Source organism: Dama dama, chromosome 3 (genome assembly GCF_033118175.1).
Source record: "Dama dama isolate Ldn47 chromosome 3, ASM3311817v1, whole genome shotgun sequence".
Taxonomy (NCBI): Eukaryota; Metazoa; Chordata; class Mammalia; order Artiodactyla; family Cervidae; genus Dama; species Dama dama.
This window is the reverse complement of record NC_083683.1, coordinates 30,119,206-30,137,082: the sequence shown is the minus strand read 5'-3', so window position 1 is coordinate 30,137,082 and position 17,877 is coordinate 30,119,206. Positions and strand designations below refer to the sequence as shown.

Genomic DNA, 17,877 nt, shown 5'->3' with positions numbered 1-17,877 from the left:
TTTCAGGCACTATTTAAAATGCTTAAAATCTATGAACTCCTTTGATTCTCAAGATGATTTTATGATTTAAGTACTACTAATAACCCATTTAACAGAAGAGGAAATTGAAATACCGTGAGGTTAAGGAATAAACTCAGGATCACAAAGTAAATGGTTTAGCTGGCACTGGTTGATGTAAGAAAAGCCAATCATGAAAAGAATGCTGTTAAACTGTGCATGTGTGCGTGCCAAATCGCTTCAGTCACGTCTGACTCTTTGCGACAGACTGTAGCCCCACAGGTTCCTCTGTCCAGGGGATTCTTCAGGCAATACTGAAGTGAGTTGCCATGTCCTCCTACAGGGGACCTTCCCGACCCAGGGATTGAACCTGCACCTCTTACATCTCCTGCATTGGCAAGCGGGTTCTTCACCACTAGCAACACCTGAGAAGTCCAGCTATTAAACTAGGGGCCCACAATCTCATGGCACATTAGAATCGATGGGGGAGCTTTAAAAACTAGGGTGATGGGTTCTGTCTTTGACCAATTAAAGTCAGGGTGTCTGGTGAGACTTAGGGCTCACAACTTTGGGAAAGTTCCCCAGGAGATTCTAACATAGCTAGGGACAAGACTCACTGTACAGAACAAAGTCAAGACTACTATTTCTATTCTTGGAAAATTAACCTTTGGGCTCAAGGTCAATGGCAGGAGGAAGATTAAAAACTCAGTAGTAAATAAGAGAACTATTACTTCTGTTGTGACAGAAGATATTTTAGCATTGATTGTAAACCAAATCATTACAGATGACCTAAAACAGAATCCCAGAGTGAATGTAGAATCCTGGGCTTATTTAATGAATATCAAAGCTGACTTTCTTATTGGGTTTTAATCAGATAGTAAATTTGCCCTATTGTTTCCAGAAACAGTCTAGGAAAACTATATTAGGAAAGGCCTTGCAGATTTTTTTCAACTGGGTTCAAACAGATGATTAATTTCTAAACCACCTATTAAGGCATAAGAAATATCCCTTTCAGTTCAAGTGAACACACACCACTACCTTCCTACTGTTTTATGAATAGGGTTTCAAACAACAAATGAAGTCCCAATGAGAATTCTAGGATGCAAAATTGTTTGTAGCATGATAGAAACTATCTATGAAGCACCTTTAGAAAAATAAAGCAACCTATGCTTTCTCTGGGGCAAATTTGAGAAAAAGGTAAAGCAGATAAAGGATAAAACTTGGTAACATTACCTGTTTAGAGAAGTGAAGACAAATGCTGACTCCACCAAGACCTTTTCTCAAAGCCATAGTTTTACACATATATGTGCACTTCTTGGTTTTCCACCCTTGTTCTACTTTTCCTCAACTGAAGGAACTCACAGAAGAACTAATAGCACGTGTAAATTGGGGAATGGGCTCAAATTTGAGTGCTCTCTTCCAATGATAAAGTGTTGATCCCACAACCCCATTAAAATCAGAACATCACCACCAAACTCCAACACAGAAGGTACAGTCAGCACTCTGGCCCTTGCTTCCTGATCCAAGAGAATCACTACCAGGCTAGACACAGTGACGGCAGGAAGAGTCGGGGTCGGGGGTGGCTTGAGGGGAATCTCCCTGGAAAGCACACATACTAGTTTAGTCAATTTGTACCTTCTGTCTTTAAAATTTAACCACAATCAGGTTTCTTAAAATGTAGGCAGCTTTTCTTTTAGAGACTACCCTTTCGTTCATTCTTACGGCTGACATAAAACCCTAAACTCCCAGGGTTGTGGCTGTCATATTAGTCTTTGGCACACTTGCCCTCTCCACATAAGTGCCACACCTTTCTTTTTTTTTTTTTTTTTTTCCGGTCATTTCCCTCTTCACTGGTGTTTTTGTCCTATTCTGACTTCAAATTTCAAAATAGGTCACTCATAGACAACAGCACTGGGAAATAAACCACAAGATCTAGTCCTATTTTATTTCTACATAAAATTGACTAATGGGGAGGAAAACTTTTGGGTTATTATTATGTTTTTTTCACATACTCTTATTTTTAGCATTGACATATTTGTCACTAGTTTTTTAAATTAATTTATTTATTATAATTGGAGGCTAATTACAATATTGTGGTGGCTTTTGCCATGCATTGACATAAATCAGCCATGGGTGTACATGTGTCCCCATCCTGAGCCCCCCTCCAACCTCCCTCCCCATCCCATCCTTCTGGGTTGTCCCAGTGTACCGCCTTTGAGTGCCCTGTTTCATGCATTGAACTTGGACTGGAGATCTATTTCACGTATGGTCATATACATGTTTCAGTGCTACTCTGTCAAATCATCCCACCCTCGCCTTCTCCCACAGAGTCCAAAAGTCTGTTCTTTACATCTGTGTCTCTTTTGCTGTCTCGCATAAAGGGTTGTCATTACATCTTTCTAAATTCCATATATATGCGTTAGTATACTGTATTGGTGTTTGTCTTTCTGACTTACTTCACTCTGTATAACAGATTCCAATTTCATCCACCTCACTAGAACTGATTCAAATGAGTTCTTTTTAATAGCTGAGTAATATTCTATTGTGTACATGTACCACATTTCTTATCCATTGGTCTGCCAATGAATATCTAGGTTGCTTCCATGTCCTAGCTATTGTAAACAGTACTGCAATGAACACTAGGATACATGTGTCTCTTTCAATTCTGGTTTCCTTGGTGTGTCATTAGTTTTTTAAAAAAGGAAATCTTATATAGGGTAAGTTACCTGTGGAGAGGAATAAATGCCTTTTAGGGGCTAATTTTTTGAAAATATTTGGCCAGTTTTCAATAAAGTCTGAATGGATTTGTAAAATCAGTTTGTACCTTATTTATTTATTTTGTGTTTTGTAGAGGAAACCGAGGTCTCTAAAGCAGCCATACCGTTGGGTCAAACAAAGAAGTTTAAGAATTCATATTGCTCTCCTAGGTAGTGATAAATACACCTTATTTGGATCAGACACTGTGCAGTAGCTGGTCCTAAAGTTTATAGCTACTCATTCTAATAGATCTGTTGTAGCATGTACCACAGGCTGAGTTTCAGAAACTGAATATATGAACACTTATTAAGAGACCCAACAATCTGAGTGATTTTGAATTTCCTGAGAGTATTAATTCATTTAAAATTTGAGAGAGCACCCAGTTCATTAGAATCACTGTCTCCTGAGAATCAGGTGAAGAGACCCAAGAGACCCAGGGTGTGTGCAGGTCAGGAGCAGCAAGAAACTATTTCAAGATTCTCCATTCAGTGAGAGTTAAAAGATCAACATTATTCCTGAAAATCTGTTTTAAAAACTCACTCACATGGCTCGTGATGCTTCAGTAAACTACAGTACAGCCTCTCAATGTGTTCTTGGCAGCCAGTCTCCTTGTATTTGATTTTATTTCCAGCATTGTAAAAGATCATCGTGTTTTGTGCTGAGCAGCCCACGTTGCAGTTGGCTTGCATTTAGAGGCTGAGTTTTATTGGGGGAGGGACATGTTTAACACAACATGTTTCAAACACGAGAACTACACTCAGTGCTGCAAGATGTCCATACAAGAAAGGACAGGAAGCCAACACAGACTGAGGGGACAGAAGCTTCCTGGGAATCCCTTCACAATATTGACCGAGCACCTACTGTCTTCCAGGCACCACTGTATGTGCCGGGGAGAGCAAACACAGAAAACAAAGGCCTTTGCCATCACGGAGCTCACGTTCTGGAGAGTGGATGCAGTTAATGCAAAGATGTAAGAAAATACATAGGCTGTATATGTTGATAAAACCAAAGATAAAAAGTACAACAGGACAGGATAAAAGAGGTAGGTACTGGTACAGTGGTTTCCTGTGGGGCAGAATGGGAAATCTTACTGACACAAGTTGCTATTAACGTTTGAACAGAGAGTTTAGAAAGTGTCAGAGCTAACCATGCTGCTATCTGGAGGAAAAGCATGGCAGCCAGAGGAAACAATATGATTATAAATGCCTGGAGGAAGGAGCATGCTTGAGTCTGAGCAGGGTAACACTGATCTGTTCACTGTTTATGTAACCTGGCAAGTGGAATTGATTTCTTTATTTACGAATTATTCTATGTGAAAAATATATAGACAAATTCCTGCAATGTAAATAATTTAGCACTGGCTGTGGACCAAGAAGTATTTTAAGTGCTCTGTACATACTGTTTAATTCCCATAACAAACCCTCTGAGGTAGTTATTATTACCTCCATTTACAGAGTGAGCAAATGAAACTTAGGGATGTAAGCAACATATCCAAGATCTCAGAGTGAGAGGAGGCAAAGCCCTGTTGTACACCCAATCCATCTGATTACAGAGCCTATACTGCTAAGGCATGTTGCCTGCCAGGGCCTGTGAAAACGGCATGATTCCACCGGGAGAACACTGGGTGAGACTGCTCTTCCCAGACCAGTGAAGTCACTGAAGAAGGCTATTTATAGCAGCACCCACAAAATAGACATGTCTGTGCACAATGCAGAAAGCAAAACCCAGTTTGTGAAATATCATGTTGGAAGTATGATATTGAAAGTATGAAAAAAGTATCTTTTTTCATTGATGCCATATGAGTGGAATATGGTTTTTCCCTAAACATTAAAAATGTTTTGCTACCATTAAGGCACATAAAATATGATTCATGACTAAGTGATATATGTTTTTAGACCAAGAGGGTTGTGATGCATATAGATTCCTGAAAACATGTTAAAATAAGAACTTGATTTTTAAAACACATTAAAATATATCTGAAGAGGTTTCACTATATCAAGGACCTTTTAGCACTATATACTGTAATTTTATGAAAGCAGTTCAAAATAGACATTCAAAACCTGTAGTAATGAATTGCCCTTTAACTTTCAAACTTTACTGATGGTGTATATCATGTTTTGTCATCATTACTGACTTCACTAGGAATTCTAACTTGTTCTGAGGCTACTGGCAGCACCTATCTGGCAGAACTTTGGTTATTGCCAGAGTCGGACATGACTACAGCGACTTAGCATGCATGCATTGGAGAAGGAAATGGCAACCCACTCCAGCATTCTTGCCTGGAGAATCCCAGGGATGGAGGAGCCTGGTGGGCTGCTGTCTGTGGGGTCACACAGAGTCGGACAGGACTGAAGCGACTTAGCAGCAGCAGCAGCATGTTCTAGTACACTTTAAGTAGCACATACATATTTGAGGAGGTGATAAATTTCCATTAAGGCAGAGTTAAAAATTCAAGTTTTAAAGAGAATTGAGTCATATAAAATCTTGATCCCATAGTTCCTTTCAAATAAACATCTTCACCATATCCAGAAACTTCAGTTTAGACATATGAGACATACTAGGACTGAATAAATTAAGGACTATATGATCAATTCTAAATTACTCAATAAAATCTTCTTGCTGTAATACTCATTAATGACACTTCATTAAACAGATTAAAAATATCCAATCAATTTAGCATACGTCCATGTAGCTTATTTTTTCCTTTCTAGGAATTTTTAAAAGGAGAATGTTAATATTAATTTATTTATATGTAGGAGAATTTTAGCTTCTTGTGTATTGAAACATTCAGTTTAGTCGCTCAGTCATGTCCAACTCTTTGTGTCCCCACGGACTGCAGCACGTCAGGCTTCCCTCTCCATCACCAACTCCCAGAGCTTGCTCAAATTCATGGCATCGAACTTGATGGACATGAGTTTGAGCAAGCTCTGAGAGTTGGTGATGGAGAGGGAAGCCTTGTGCTGCAGTCTATGGGGTTGTACTGGAAATCAAAATAACCTTAATATGTGAACATGCATATTATATATCTCAAATACATCTTCTGACCATAATAAACATATTAGGAATAAAATAAGATCTAATATGATACATCCATATCATTCTATCACAACTTGCATTTAAAGAACACAAATCAACTGCTAAACTTTACAAAGAAACCACCAGGTAAGTAAGAATCTACTGTCCAAAGTATCTGGCCTTCCAAATCCTAAACCAACATTTCACAACATGATTTTGCTTGCTTCATCTTATTAAAGAAAAGAAAATAAATTATTTCTATGAGAAAATGAGAAGCATATTTACTGTGGTTGCATAAGTCAGTCCAAGACAACCAATACATCTCAAGCAATATGAAAAGAGTAATCTGTTTGCTATGTTTCTTAAAGTCCCTAAATAGTCCTTGAAGACAACATAGTGAGTTCATGCATTTTTAGTCATTGTATAAGCTGTGGAAAATGCAAACTTTCAAAACTCATAAATTATATAAACCACTCATTAAAAAAAAAAAGAAACAATTAAATCCTAAGCCTGCATCAGCTACAGCTCTGATACAGCAGGAATCACAACATTCTTGTTTCTCATTATATCCTTGGTACTTATATCAGAACCTGACATATAACAGGCACTCTGCTTGGCTGGATTTGTATTCTGACTCTACCACTAGCTGTGAGATCCCGAAAAAATTACCCCGTCTCTGTCTCTCCATCTGTAAATAAAAATGGGGTAGGATTGAACTTTTGATGTTTAACTAGTATAGATGTTGTTAGGCTGAGACTTCCTAGTTAAAAAAAAAAAAAATTGATCTCAACATTATCATGTTTATTCTTCTATAAGTTATGGAGATATTGTTTGGCAATAATTCATAACACAAGCAGAAATATAGATCTATAATAGTTCTTTACCAACTTTTAAGCCACTCAATATTATCACTTCCATTTAGGTGAATGCTCTCTTTTATTTATCTCATTAAGTGTGTGAGAAAAAGGTTCCTAAGTTCCAAACAAGGAGACACAGTTTATACAAATGCAAATGTAAATAACGGGTTTAAAGCAATCACATGGTACTCCAGTGCTTATGGCATAACCCATCATCTGTTCACCACACAAGTTCCTCACAAGAAGAAAATGTCTGGAAGTTACTGTGTCAATCAGCATACCGGAAAATAAAATGATAATGATATATTACTCAATGAAAGGAAAAATGAGCACATGTACATGTATCCAGTAAAGATTTCCAACACTAATCAAAGTACATAATCTTCTCTGGGCAGCAAAATAATTCCCTCTTCAAGACTTGTGGAATCCACTGCTCTCAGCACGAGCCTAAGAAAACTTCAGCAAAAAGAAGATATTAAAGTAAAGAAAACTAAATAAACATAAGTGAAAAATTATAAATGCTACATAGAAATCTCTTTCTAGACAAGTAAATTCATAAGCAAGCACAGTTGCCCATGTATTTGAGATTTGTTAAGAACAGCGACCTATAGAAATGCATTTTTAAAGCCCTTTGTTCATTATTTTCATATTGACATTTTTTCAAATATGGTTTTTCACAATTTCTGGTATCATTTTAATAATGCATCCAATCATGGATATCAATGCATATTAAAGATACATTTATTACAGTAGCATTAATTTGCTGACTGTCATTAGTCAGTCACAAAGCTGTGTCTGACTATTTGCAGTCCCTTTGGCTACAGCATGCCAGATTTCCCTGTCCTTCACTATCTCCTGGACTTTGCTCAAATTCATGTCCATTAAGTCAATGATGCTATCTAACCATCTCATCCTCTGCCTCCCCCTTCTCCTTTTGCCTTCAAAGTTCCCCAGCATCAGTCTTTTCCAATGAGTCAGCTCTTCGCATCAGGTGGCCAAAGTATTGGAGCTGCAGCATCAGTCCTTCCAATGAATATTCAGGAGTGATTTCCTTTAGGATTGCCTGGTTTGATCTCCTTGCTGTCCAAGGGATTCTGAACAATCTTCTCCAGCACTATAATTTGAAAGCATCAGTTCGGTGCTCAGGCTTCATCATGGTCCAACTCTCACGTCTGCACATGACTACGGGAAAAATCATAGCTTTGACTATAAGAACCTGTGTCGGCAAAGTGATGTCTCTGCTTTTTAACACACTCTCTAGGCTTGTCATAGCTTTTCTTCCAAGGAGCAAGTGTCTTTTAATTTCATAGCTGCAGTCAGTCACCATCAGCACTGATTTTGCAGCCCAAGAAAATAAAATCTGTCACTGCTTCCTCCTTTTCCCCTTCTATTTGCCATAAAGTGATGGAATCTGATGCCATGATCTCAGTCTTCTGGATTCTGAGTTTTAAGCCAGCTTTTTCACTCTCCTCTCTCACCCTCATCAAGAGGCTCTTTAGTTCCTCTTCATTTTCTGCCATTAGATTTGCTGATAGGTATGTAAACTAGCATACTTGTGATTATAAATAAAAGTTCAGTCAGTTGAAAGAAATGAAAGCTATGATTGTAAAAATTTAACAGGGACATCCTGGGTGGTCCAGTGGCTAAGAATCCTTCTGTCAATGCAGGGGACACAGGTTCGATCACTGGTCCTGGAAGATCTCACGTGCTGCAGAGCAACTAAGTCCATGCAACACAACTCCTGAGCCTGAGTGACCTAGAGCCTGTGCCCTGCAAAGCAGAGAAGCCACTGCAATGAGAAGCCTGCACACCACAATGAAGGACAGCCCCAGTTTGTTGCAACTAGAGAAAGCCCATGTGCAACAACGAAGACCTGATGTAGCCCCCCACCCAAAAAGTTAACAAATAGTATTATTCTTTGGGAAAACATAGCTGAACTTTACTAAGAAAAGAGAAAACCACCATTGCTTTCTCTAATGGTAGTGGAAAATGCAGTATATATTTAAGAAAAATAATTTGTCTTGCAGGAAAACTAAATATGTGTTGAGGATTTTTATCCATTCATTTTAGTAGCTTTTATTAGGATTCCTATATAAACAACCAGTGAATATTACAAGTAAAACCAAGAAATAAACCAGTACAAACACAGATTCTTTGGGGAATATCCAGCTGTCTTTTAAATGATTATACAGGTAAGTAGTTAAGGATAGAGTAACTTAGATTGGAGAATAAGGGAAAAACAAGTGTTTGAAAGCAGTAGCTGTAATGTTCTACATCTAGCCATTCTTGAGCTTGCTGAGATCTATCATATCACACTTTCAAAAACACATTTGATTATTTCTGCATGTAATTTAAGCAATTATTTTCTTTAGTTATAAACTGTTGGAAGTATTATATATGTGTATATATACATATGTATAAATATATAAATTATTTGGTAAATCATCCTAACAAATCTTTTCAAAATTACTTCTCTCTTGAAATTTTAGCATTCCTAAGCTGAAGAAATTACTTTTAAAATACAACAAATTCAGTGAATTGAGCATTTCAAACTCTTGTCACAAGATCTTTAATGGAACCACATTTGCCCTCTTTAAGTTGCCATTTAGTTTTTGAGAGGGCAATGTGTCATAATATGCTGCAGTGTGTCTCAGAGCTGCCTTCCTGGGAATTATTTTGCTAGAGATCTCATTTAATAAAGTGACACAACAACAACAACAAAACAGAGATGAAAACCACATAGAAATAATGAGAATAAGTCAAATATAAAAGCCCTATGAAGTTTAGTCCTCTATAGTTTTACTTTTTTGCTGTTATCGCAACACAGGTTCTGGACAACTGATAAAACTCTGAATACCATACCACAGTGGCCATTTGTTGGCACTTGGTATATGAGAAAGTCACAGTTGATTATAAGGAAAGGACTGAAAAAATTTGTAGCATACACATTTTTTTTTTTTTTCCTTCTCTTAAAGATGTCATTCTTTCCAGCTCTCTTATAGGGTCTGTTAGCAAAATCCTGAAGCAAATTCTTTTCAAGTTGATAAAGGAAACTCTTGATTTTGACCTTATCTAGTGACAAGAATTTTAACATTATAAAAACTCAGCCTGGGAAAAATAATGTCATTCAGGATGACACAGATTCTCCTTGACCAAAGGAGACACCCCTCTGAATCCTCTTTTGAGGAGGTTTCATCTCTAGGCCTTCTCTTAGGCCTGCCTAGCCCAGCTGTAAAGAATTCTGCTAAGTTAATTAAGTGAGAATCTCCCCATCCTCACTATCTGATCATACTGGCTTGTCTTCCACGAGAATTCTGTTAAGTCGGTTTACCAAGCATCCTCTTACCCTTGAGGTCTCAGTGATTTGCCATCCACTGAACACCCCTTGCTGCTTCTGCTGTCATTGCTCTCCCCTCCTTCCATAGTCATGACACTTATCTCAGCAGTCCTGAATAAAGTCTTCCTTACTATCTTCAAAAGCACAGAAAAAATTTTATTTTCTTTAGCAAAGACATAGGACTTTCAAGAAGAAATTAATCCATCAGTCTATTTATTTCTCAGGATCTGCCCAACTTTTGTCTTTAGGGTAAAGTATAATACTATTTTATCTGTAGATGCAAGAGTTCAGACAGAAAACAAGGAGTTAGGAGTAGTTTGAAAATAAGGAAACAAACAAAAAAAAGAAGTGGAATGTTGCAGTAAAATCAGAAGACAGATGGGATAAGAACTGTATATAAGCATGGCTTTTTTGTTAACATTTCAGGGTATCTTTAGAAAAACATGGCCCCATAAGACCAATTGAGGATCAGAAACATAAATGTTTGAAAGGTTAATAGAAATGAGAGGGAAATTTTATATAGAGTGGAATACAACTCAGCCATAAAAAGAAAGAAATAATGCCATTTCCTCAACATGGATGGATCTAGCAGTTATCATACTAAGTGAAGAAAGTCAGACAGAGAGAGAGAAAAGTATCATATGATGTCACTTATATGTGGAATCTAAAACATGACACAAGTGAGTTTACCTACAAGCAGAAACAGACTCACAGATGCACAGAACAGGCTTATGTTCGCCAAGGCAGAGAGTGGGTGGGGGAGGGGTGGACGGGGCGTTTGGGATTAGCAGATGCAAGCTATTGACTGTATATAGAACAGATAAATAACAAGGCCCTCCTGGGAACTATATTCAACATCCTGTGATAAACTGTAACAGAAGAGAATATAAAAAAGAATGCATATAATATACGTGTGTGTGTATATACATATACATACACATATATGTGTGTACATATATATATAGAAGTGAATCACTTTTCTGTACAGCAGAAATTAATACAACACTGTAAATCAACTATACTTAAATAAAATAAATTAAAAAATAAAAGACATGGGGAAGACCAGCTGTGGAAATAACCAAAGGGAATTATGAAGAACATAGGAACTGGGGGTGGGAGGTCACATCCTTCTGATGGTGGCAGCTACTGGTCCACCCTAGTTGACATTTCCAGGAAGGAACATGGGCCAGTGAGGTTACCTTAGCCGAGTTAAAAGCAAAGCAAAACCTGAATCTAGTTTCTCTGGAGGAGAAGAGACTAAATGTAATTTTAGTGTGTGGTCCCACAATTCAAACACTTACAGCTATATATCCATGCAAAGGATACCCCCACAAAGAAATGCGAGTAAAAATAAACATGCTTGGAATCAGAGAACATAATTAAGTGGAATTCCCCAACGGTTTTGATGTTCTTTAACCTCAAAGTACTCAAGCTGATTTTCTTTAGACCCGATCGCCACATAAGTTTCTGCCCATGCCTCACATCCCCTCAGCCTTTTCTGGTTGTGAATCTTAAACACACACACACACCATGTACACACATTTTCAAAAAAGTGTTCAAAAAATGACTGCATGTGGATTGTGATGAATAACAATACCCCAAGGATGGAAAAACTTTAAATGCAGCTTAGTTCAGCCCAAATACCTGACCCCACTCTAGGCGCAACTAGCCCACACCAACAGCTAGTAAACAAGTGGACTGTACTCAGCATGCTTGTCTTCCAACCATGAAGAATTATACAAGATGATAAACAAAAGCAGTAACCACATCAGAAAATCAATTTTTTTCTGGTTTATCTAACATTTTGAGACAGAAGGATAACAAAAAGTAACAACAATGCAAGCGGAAAGAAATGAATGCACCAAAAACTCAACTTTGTAACTTGTTAGAAGAAAAGCAACATCCAAATAATTTGGAAAGAAGATCTACAGTAGAAAGAGGTTTGAAGACAGATAGGAATGTGATGGGACTAAAACTGATCCTGGCATCACTGAAGCTCTCAGGGTAGTGGGCATCTATCTTGCTAAAATTAGACATGAATAATTAGCAATTTGATTTTTCTGGCTCTTTGCATAAAGAGCAATCAGATTAAGCCTATTTATGAACTGAGGTAGAATTTAGATCTGTTTATTTAAATAGGTATGGGTGAATAACCAACTGTTTTTGTTTCAATGATATCTCTGGGCCCTTTTAAGGAAACCATGTAAAATGTAGGGGGGAAACTATGGCAATTTCTCTCGTGATGGAAACGTATTTATTCTGGGTTTGTCAACTTACTTCATTTTAAAAATCTTTTTACTTTCAAAATTTTTTTGGCCACGCCGAGCAGCATGTGGGATCTTAGTTCCCCGACCAGGGATGGAACCCAAGCCGTCTGCATTGGAAGTACAGTCTTAACCACCAGACCATCGGAGAAGTCCATTAACTCACTCCATTTCTGACTATAAAATATATAGATGTATTTGTAACTGAAATGACTAGTGAGAGTGGGAAATACGTTTGCAAGATTAAAACACATTTTACTCATAAACTCAAACTGCTGATTCTGGGATCCATATATTATTAATGCCTAAAAGTCAAGAGACACATGGTATGTGATTTTCCCACATCACAGAACCTTGTGGAAAGTTTTGGAAGAGGCCATATGGTTTTTCCTCTATTTACAAGCAGAAATGTGGTTTAACTGCTTCCCAGACACATTATTATTAACTCTGTCATTTTTTTCCCCAAGGAGACAGCAATCTCAGTAATTTTCCCCCACCAAAATCCCCTATATGGTCAATTCTGAATCTGTCCTTCTGTCCTGCTTAACTTAATTTCACGGTCTCTTGTTCTAATTAGGGTTGAGGAATATCTTTCCACCAGAAAACAACTATAACTCAGAATATCTTCTGCCTCTTCTACCAGACAGTAATTCTTCCATGAGAGTTCATTTTTAACCTTTCTTCCCCAGATTCTAGTCTCCGTGGTTATTTCTATTGCTTGGCTATCTCTCCCTTCCCTATCCCACTACGATATTTACCATTAAAGGGTAGTCCAAACTGAAAGTAATAGATTGCAGAATCTATGTACTAGCTCAAAACACAACTCCACTCTCTTACAGTAAGCTCATTTCTTTGAATCTCATTTCTCATTTGATCTTTTGACATATAATCATTGCTAAAGGGCCCAAATGGATAATATCACCTTTGATTTTATAGTAACACTCTGAAATAATTTATGCTCTAAGTGCCCAGGAAAGGTATAATGGATACACGTAATTTTCTATTGGACAGTCCAATCCTTGGAACACCTCCCCTTTAAATTATACATAATCAATGCACACTGGAAAACATTTATAAAATATTACACATATTGGAAATATAAAGGATGAATACAACAATTATTGTAAAAGTTAGAGAACTGAATCAAAGCTAGAAGTAATCTACCAGTGATTTCAGAACTTTATTTAGAATTACCACAAAATGACAAAGGGCTAATGTCAGTGTCTCTGCCAGCTTTTTTTTTTCAATCATGTATAGATAGTATAAGCCTATATCAAATGTTATCTACTGCATGGCCCAGCATATCCAGTTACCCACAGGCCTCTGACTTCATATCCTGTCCTTTTTGCCACAGGATCAGCAGAGAGTTAAAACAATACAACAGTAGTAAGTTACTACCTAAGCTCCCTTTATTTCTAATGTTTCCCCCCTTGTATCTTTATAATGTACTTTTTCTTTTTCAGTCTCTGGGGAGGAAATAATCCTTTAACATCTTCAATACTTTCTTTGCTCTCCCCTCTACTTGGACACATTTAAAATCTCAAATTTAAACACATTCACACATACATATCCCCTTGAACATGTATTTTTAACATTTAATAAGCACACACTTAATATTTCTTTGGTATTGCCTCTTCGTTACCTCCACACTTATTTACAGATTAAATGCTCTGCTCCCAAGTCTCCATTTTCTTAACATCAAAAACTTCTGCTCATGTCACTGAACTCATGAAGGTAACCAATGTCATCTTTTCCCCTGAAGTCAAAGGACTCTCTCAGTCCTTGTTTTTCTTTATTGTTTAGCAGTAGTGGAGATTGTTCACCAAAGTTGATACCTATGGTGATATAATTCTCTTCCTCAATGACCTTATCCTCTTCTTTGGTACTATCTCATTTCTGCAAATGACTCCCCATCTCTATGCCTAATGGTGGTCTTCCCACCAATCTCTTGATCAGAACATCCCATAGAAAATCAGAACATCCCACCTCTCACTTAAGATCTGCTTGGTCCAAAATTAACACTTCCTTCTTGAAATAAACAACTCTTCTGTCCTATTTCTGTTTTTTTTTTTTTTAACCCAAGTTACCGAAGTTCAAAAATTTGGAACACTTGTTGAGTCAATTTTCCTACTTATATCCTATTAAATAATATACTTGCTTTCTCTGAATGTTCTTTTCCATTCCACAGTGTTTCTGTACTTTAGGATCTATTACGTTTGTGCCTATACTATTCAAAGGACCTTTTATTTGGTTTTCTCAAAGCTGTATCTGTCATCTCTACTTTCCCAATGCAACTCACATTCCTCATCACATCATATAAATGTGATCATTTTCATTATGTCATCCTACTTAACACAATTCTGGAATATAAACTCCTCATTCTCAGTAAGGTATTCAATGCCTTTCACTTGGTTTTATATTATTTTTCAGTTCTATCTTCTCCTACTCTTGTTCTCTGCCCTTCCACCACTGGCAATATTAACCATACCTGCTTACTGTTCCTTTGGCAAAGCTTATGCTTTCTGAGGCTATGTCCTTGTTAATACATATGCTTCTATCTGCCAGATTTCTCCCTTTTCTGTTCATTCTGTTAAAAACTTCACCTGTGCATGTCCAGTCATTTCAAGATTCTCTAAGTTTGTCAACTCTGACTCAATGTCTTCTAGGATCAGTCCAACTGAAAGTAATTTTTTTCTTCTGTACACTTTTCCAGAACCTAGCTTCCACAACTCACAGAGCCCTCACTATGTAGCGTCATTGACTGCCCTGAACTGTAAGGATTTGAATCCAAGCATTCTCTCCCTCACTCTCCGCCCACATTAGATAGTACATTTCTCAAGGTCAGGGTTAACTTTTCACAACTTGGAAATTCTACTGCACTTGGTATAGGGTTTTATACAATGTTGGAACTTAATTTAAAAGTTAAGTTGAAAAAAAAAAAAAGTTAAGTTGAATGAATTCAGACCAAAAGCAACTACATGCATAAAAATACAAAATATATAGAAATATAATTCCTCATCATTAGAAATTACTCTCTTCAACTCTGTAATTGACTAAAAGCCAAACAGAACTGGGTGACTTTGTACTACGCAAATTTCCCATTATTTGCATTTTAAAGAAAATTTTTAAAGCCCATAAATTAATGCAGAATTTGGCTTACTTCCCACAGGAGGAACAAAACAGTTTCATTTTAATGTTCCCTCCGGTCCTTAAGAGTCAGCAGTTTTTGACGTGCGTAAGTGGGAGAGAAGACAGAAAAGCATTGTCTTTTTAAAGTACTCTCTACAGAAAGATCAATTTTATCTATAAAAATGGAAAACTGAAAGTGGAAAAACCTAAAATGGCAATGTTGGTAGTTTTCCCACCACGAAAATGTGTTTTCATATAATGAGAAGTTTCATTTTAGAGCAATCACTCCCAAAAAAATAAAAATTAGGTATCATTTTTGTAATAGACGTATTTCTTTAGTCTAAATGTGCACTTCAGCAAATGCCGATGTATTAAATATCCCTGATGAAGAGATAATATCAGAATCTAACATCTACAATTATAATTTACAATTATAGGTACCTGCTAATTTAGACTTCCCTCATTATTTTAGCATTTGGGTCACTGGAATTCTTCAAATATTATTAATCCTGAAAGTCAATCAATAATTTTAAAGCAAGTTGTATAGAAAAATAAGTCTTTTGTAGAAGAGAAAACATAAAATAATTCAGCATGGAACATCATGAAGAAATGGAATAGATATTTTACTAAAAGGAAATCCACACCACAGACAGTGAACAATCTTCTTATAACAAGTGTGTAGTACATGAGGGTTACAACTAAAAATGTTACTTTGCATAGTCATGATCTGATACAAACACTTGGAAAATCCACAGAGTTTCCCACATACAGCTACAGATTGTTGTAGTTGAAACTAAACAGAAAAAAATCCTTTATGAAAAATAAGAGTAAGATTAGATTACCATGTAGACAAGAAAAATAGAAGAGACAGTGAAAGCACTTAAATAGGAAATAAGAGTTGAGGTCTGTTTACCAAGTTCCCATATAAACAGGTAACTGAAATTTATTGAGTACAGAAATAACAAAGAATGTTTCTATGACAAAAGGAATAAACAGCTATGAGCAAGATAGATGTCAGATGGATGTTTTAATTTAGATCACATGCTAAATGTTAATAATTCAAGGCATGGGGCAGTTGTTTACATCGGTCACTTCATTTCAGAATAGAAACCTATATTATTGTCAAGGTCTGTATTTTATCAGTCTTGTCTTAGTGGCATCTTACTCGATTATGTACAGGAAACCAAACACAAGTTGTAAAATAGATTACAGAAAGATGACATATGTTGATCCATAAACTGTAACATCATTTGCTATTGCTACATATAAACCTCATATCCTATCCAAGTCTATAAACTACTTAATTTATTGTTACCAGATAAGGGAAATATCATTTGAATAAATGCATTTTTTTCAAAAGCAATTTGCAGCATGTGTATGAAGAAACTCTTTGGGATTTCATAAATGCGACTTTGAGTTAAACATTGATTTTATAATTTGGCCAGTCATTTAAAATAAATAATCTCATAAGTCAGGTTTAAATCATGTGGTGCCCCATTGCCTTTTTCATTTTTGAGGTATGGTCAGAGAGTTCAGATATAGCCCTTTACTCACTAATCCAGTACAATGTGCTGAAACGGCCAGTTGACCAACCACTTAACAAAAATAAAAGTGACAGTCAAGGGACTGCTACTGGATGAATAAAGGTTGAACTTACCATCATTTAGTATGTATATTAAGACTATTATATCATTCTATTATTGATCCTATCAATCAATTATATTAATCAAAGAAAAGAAGGAAGATCAGAGGGAGGAAGGAAGGAAGTCAAACAAAAAATTCCTGATTGCTGTCTTCAGTGCACTTATAGTAATAAGTTTAAGGTTTTAAGTCCAATCCTTTTCTTAGAAATGTTACACAAAGATGCTCAACTTGGGCATATACAAAACTGTGCCTCTTGTATATGTATGTCCCCTTGCAACTCCTAATTCCCTTTTCCTGCTCCGTTTTTCCTCAGAGCACTTACTGCATCAGACATATTATATACTTTATCTGCTTCTGCTCTGTCTCCTCACCTCTAGACTATAAACTCCTAAGAAGCACAGACTCTTCTCAGTTTTGTTCACTGCTGTGTATCCAGTGCTTGGAATAGTGTCTGTCACTTAACAGGTGCTCTCTAAATATTTAATAAATAAATGAGATCATTTTTTTGTTTTTGTTTTTCTAGACTTCTGGTACATTTTCTAAGACAAAATTGCATTTTTTTTTCCATTAAGCTTTGTTCTTATACACGCAGCAGTCTGGCTTACAATGTGATTCCACTTACTAGCTGTGATACTGGGTGAGTTATTCATTTCTTTGAATTTCAGCAGAACAAGGATCACAGAAGTATCTGTGGGTTGTTGTGAGAGATGAATGAGAGAATTCACATGATGTACTTAACATAATGCTTGACACATAACAACTGTTTAATAAATTTTGGTGATACTTGTTCTTACAACTATTAAATTATTTTCTTCTGTTGCAAACAGCTTAACTGATTCTTAAATCATCTTATAATTAATGACACTGGGGACATTTA

The 17,877-nt window shown here is 36.6% G+C and overlaps 1 protein-coding gene across 3 annotated transcripts in view; it reads right to left on the bottom strand.

The window, feature by feature from the left end:
- TMTC2 (transmembrane O-mannosyltransferase targeting cadherins 2) overlaps positions 1–17,877 on the bottom strand; it is a 393,432-nt gene that overhangs the window by 31,637 nt on the left and 343,918 nt on the right. The window contains exon 12 of one of the 3 annotated variants that reach the window (XM_061125360.1): positions 6,679–7,082. The exons of 1 other annotated variant lie outside the window; for it this stretch is intronic. In XM_061125360.1, coding sequence (XP_060981343.1) covers positions 7,074–7,082 — 9 coding nt within the window. In that variant the 3' untranslated portion in view covers positions 6,679–7,073. One more of the 3 variants, XM_061125351.1, reaches the window with a different exon arrangement.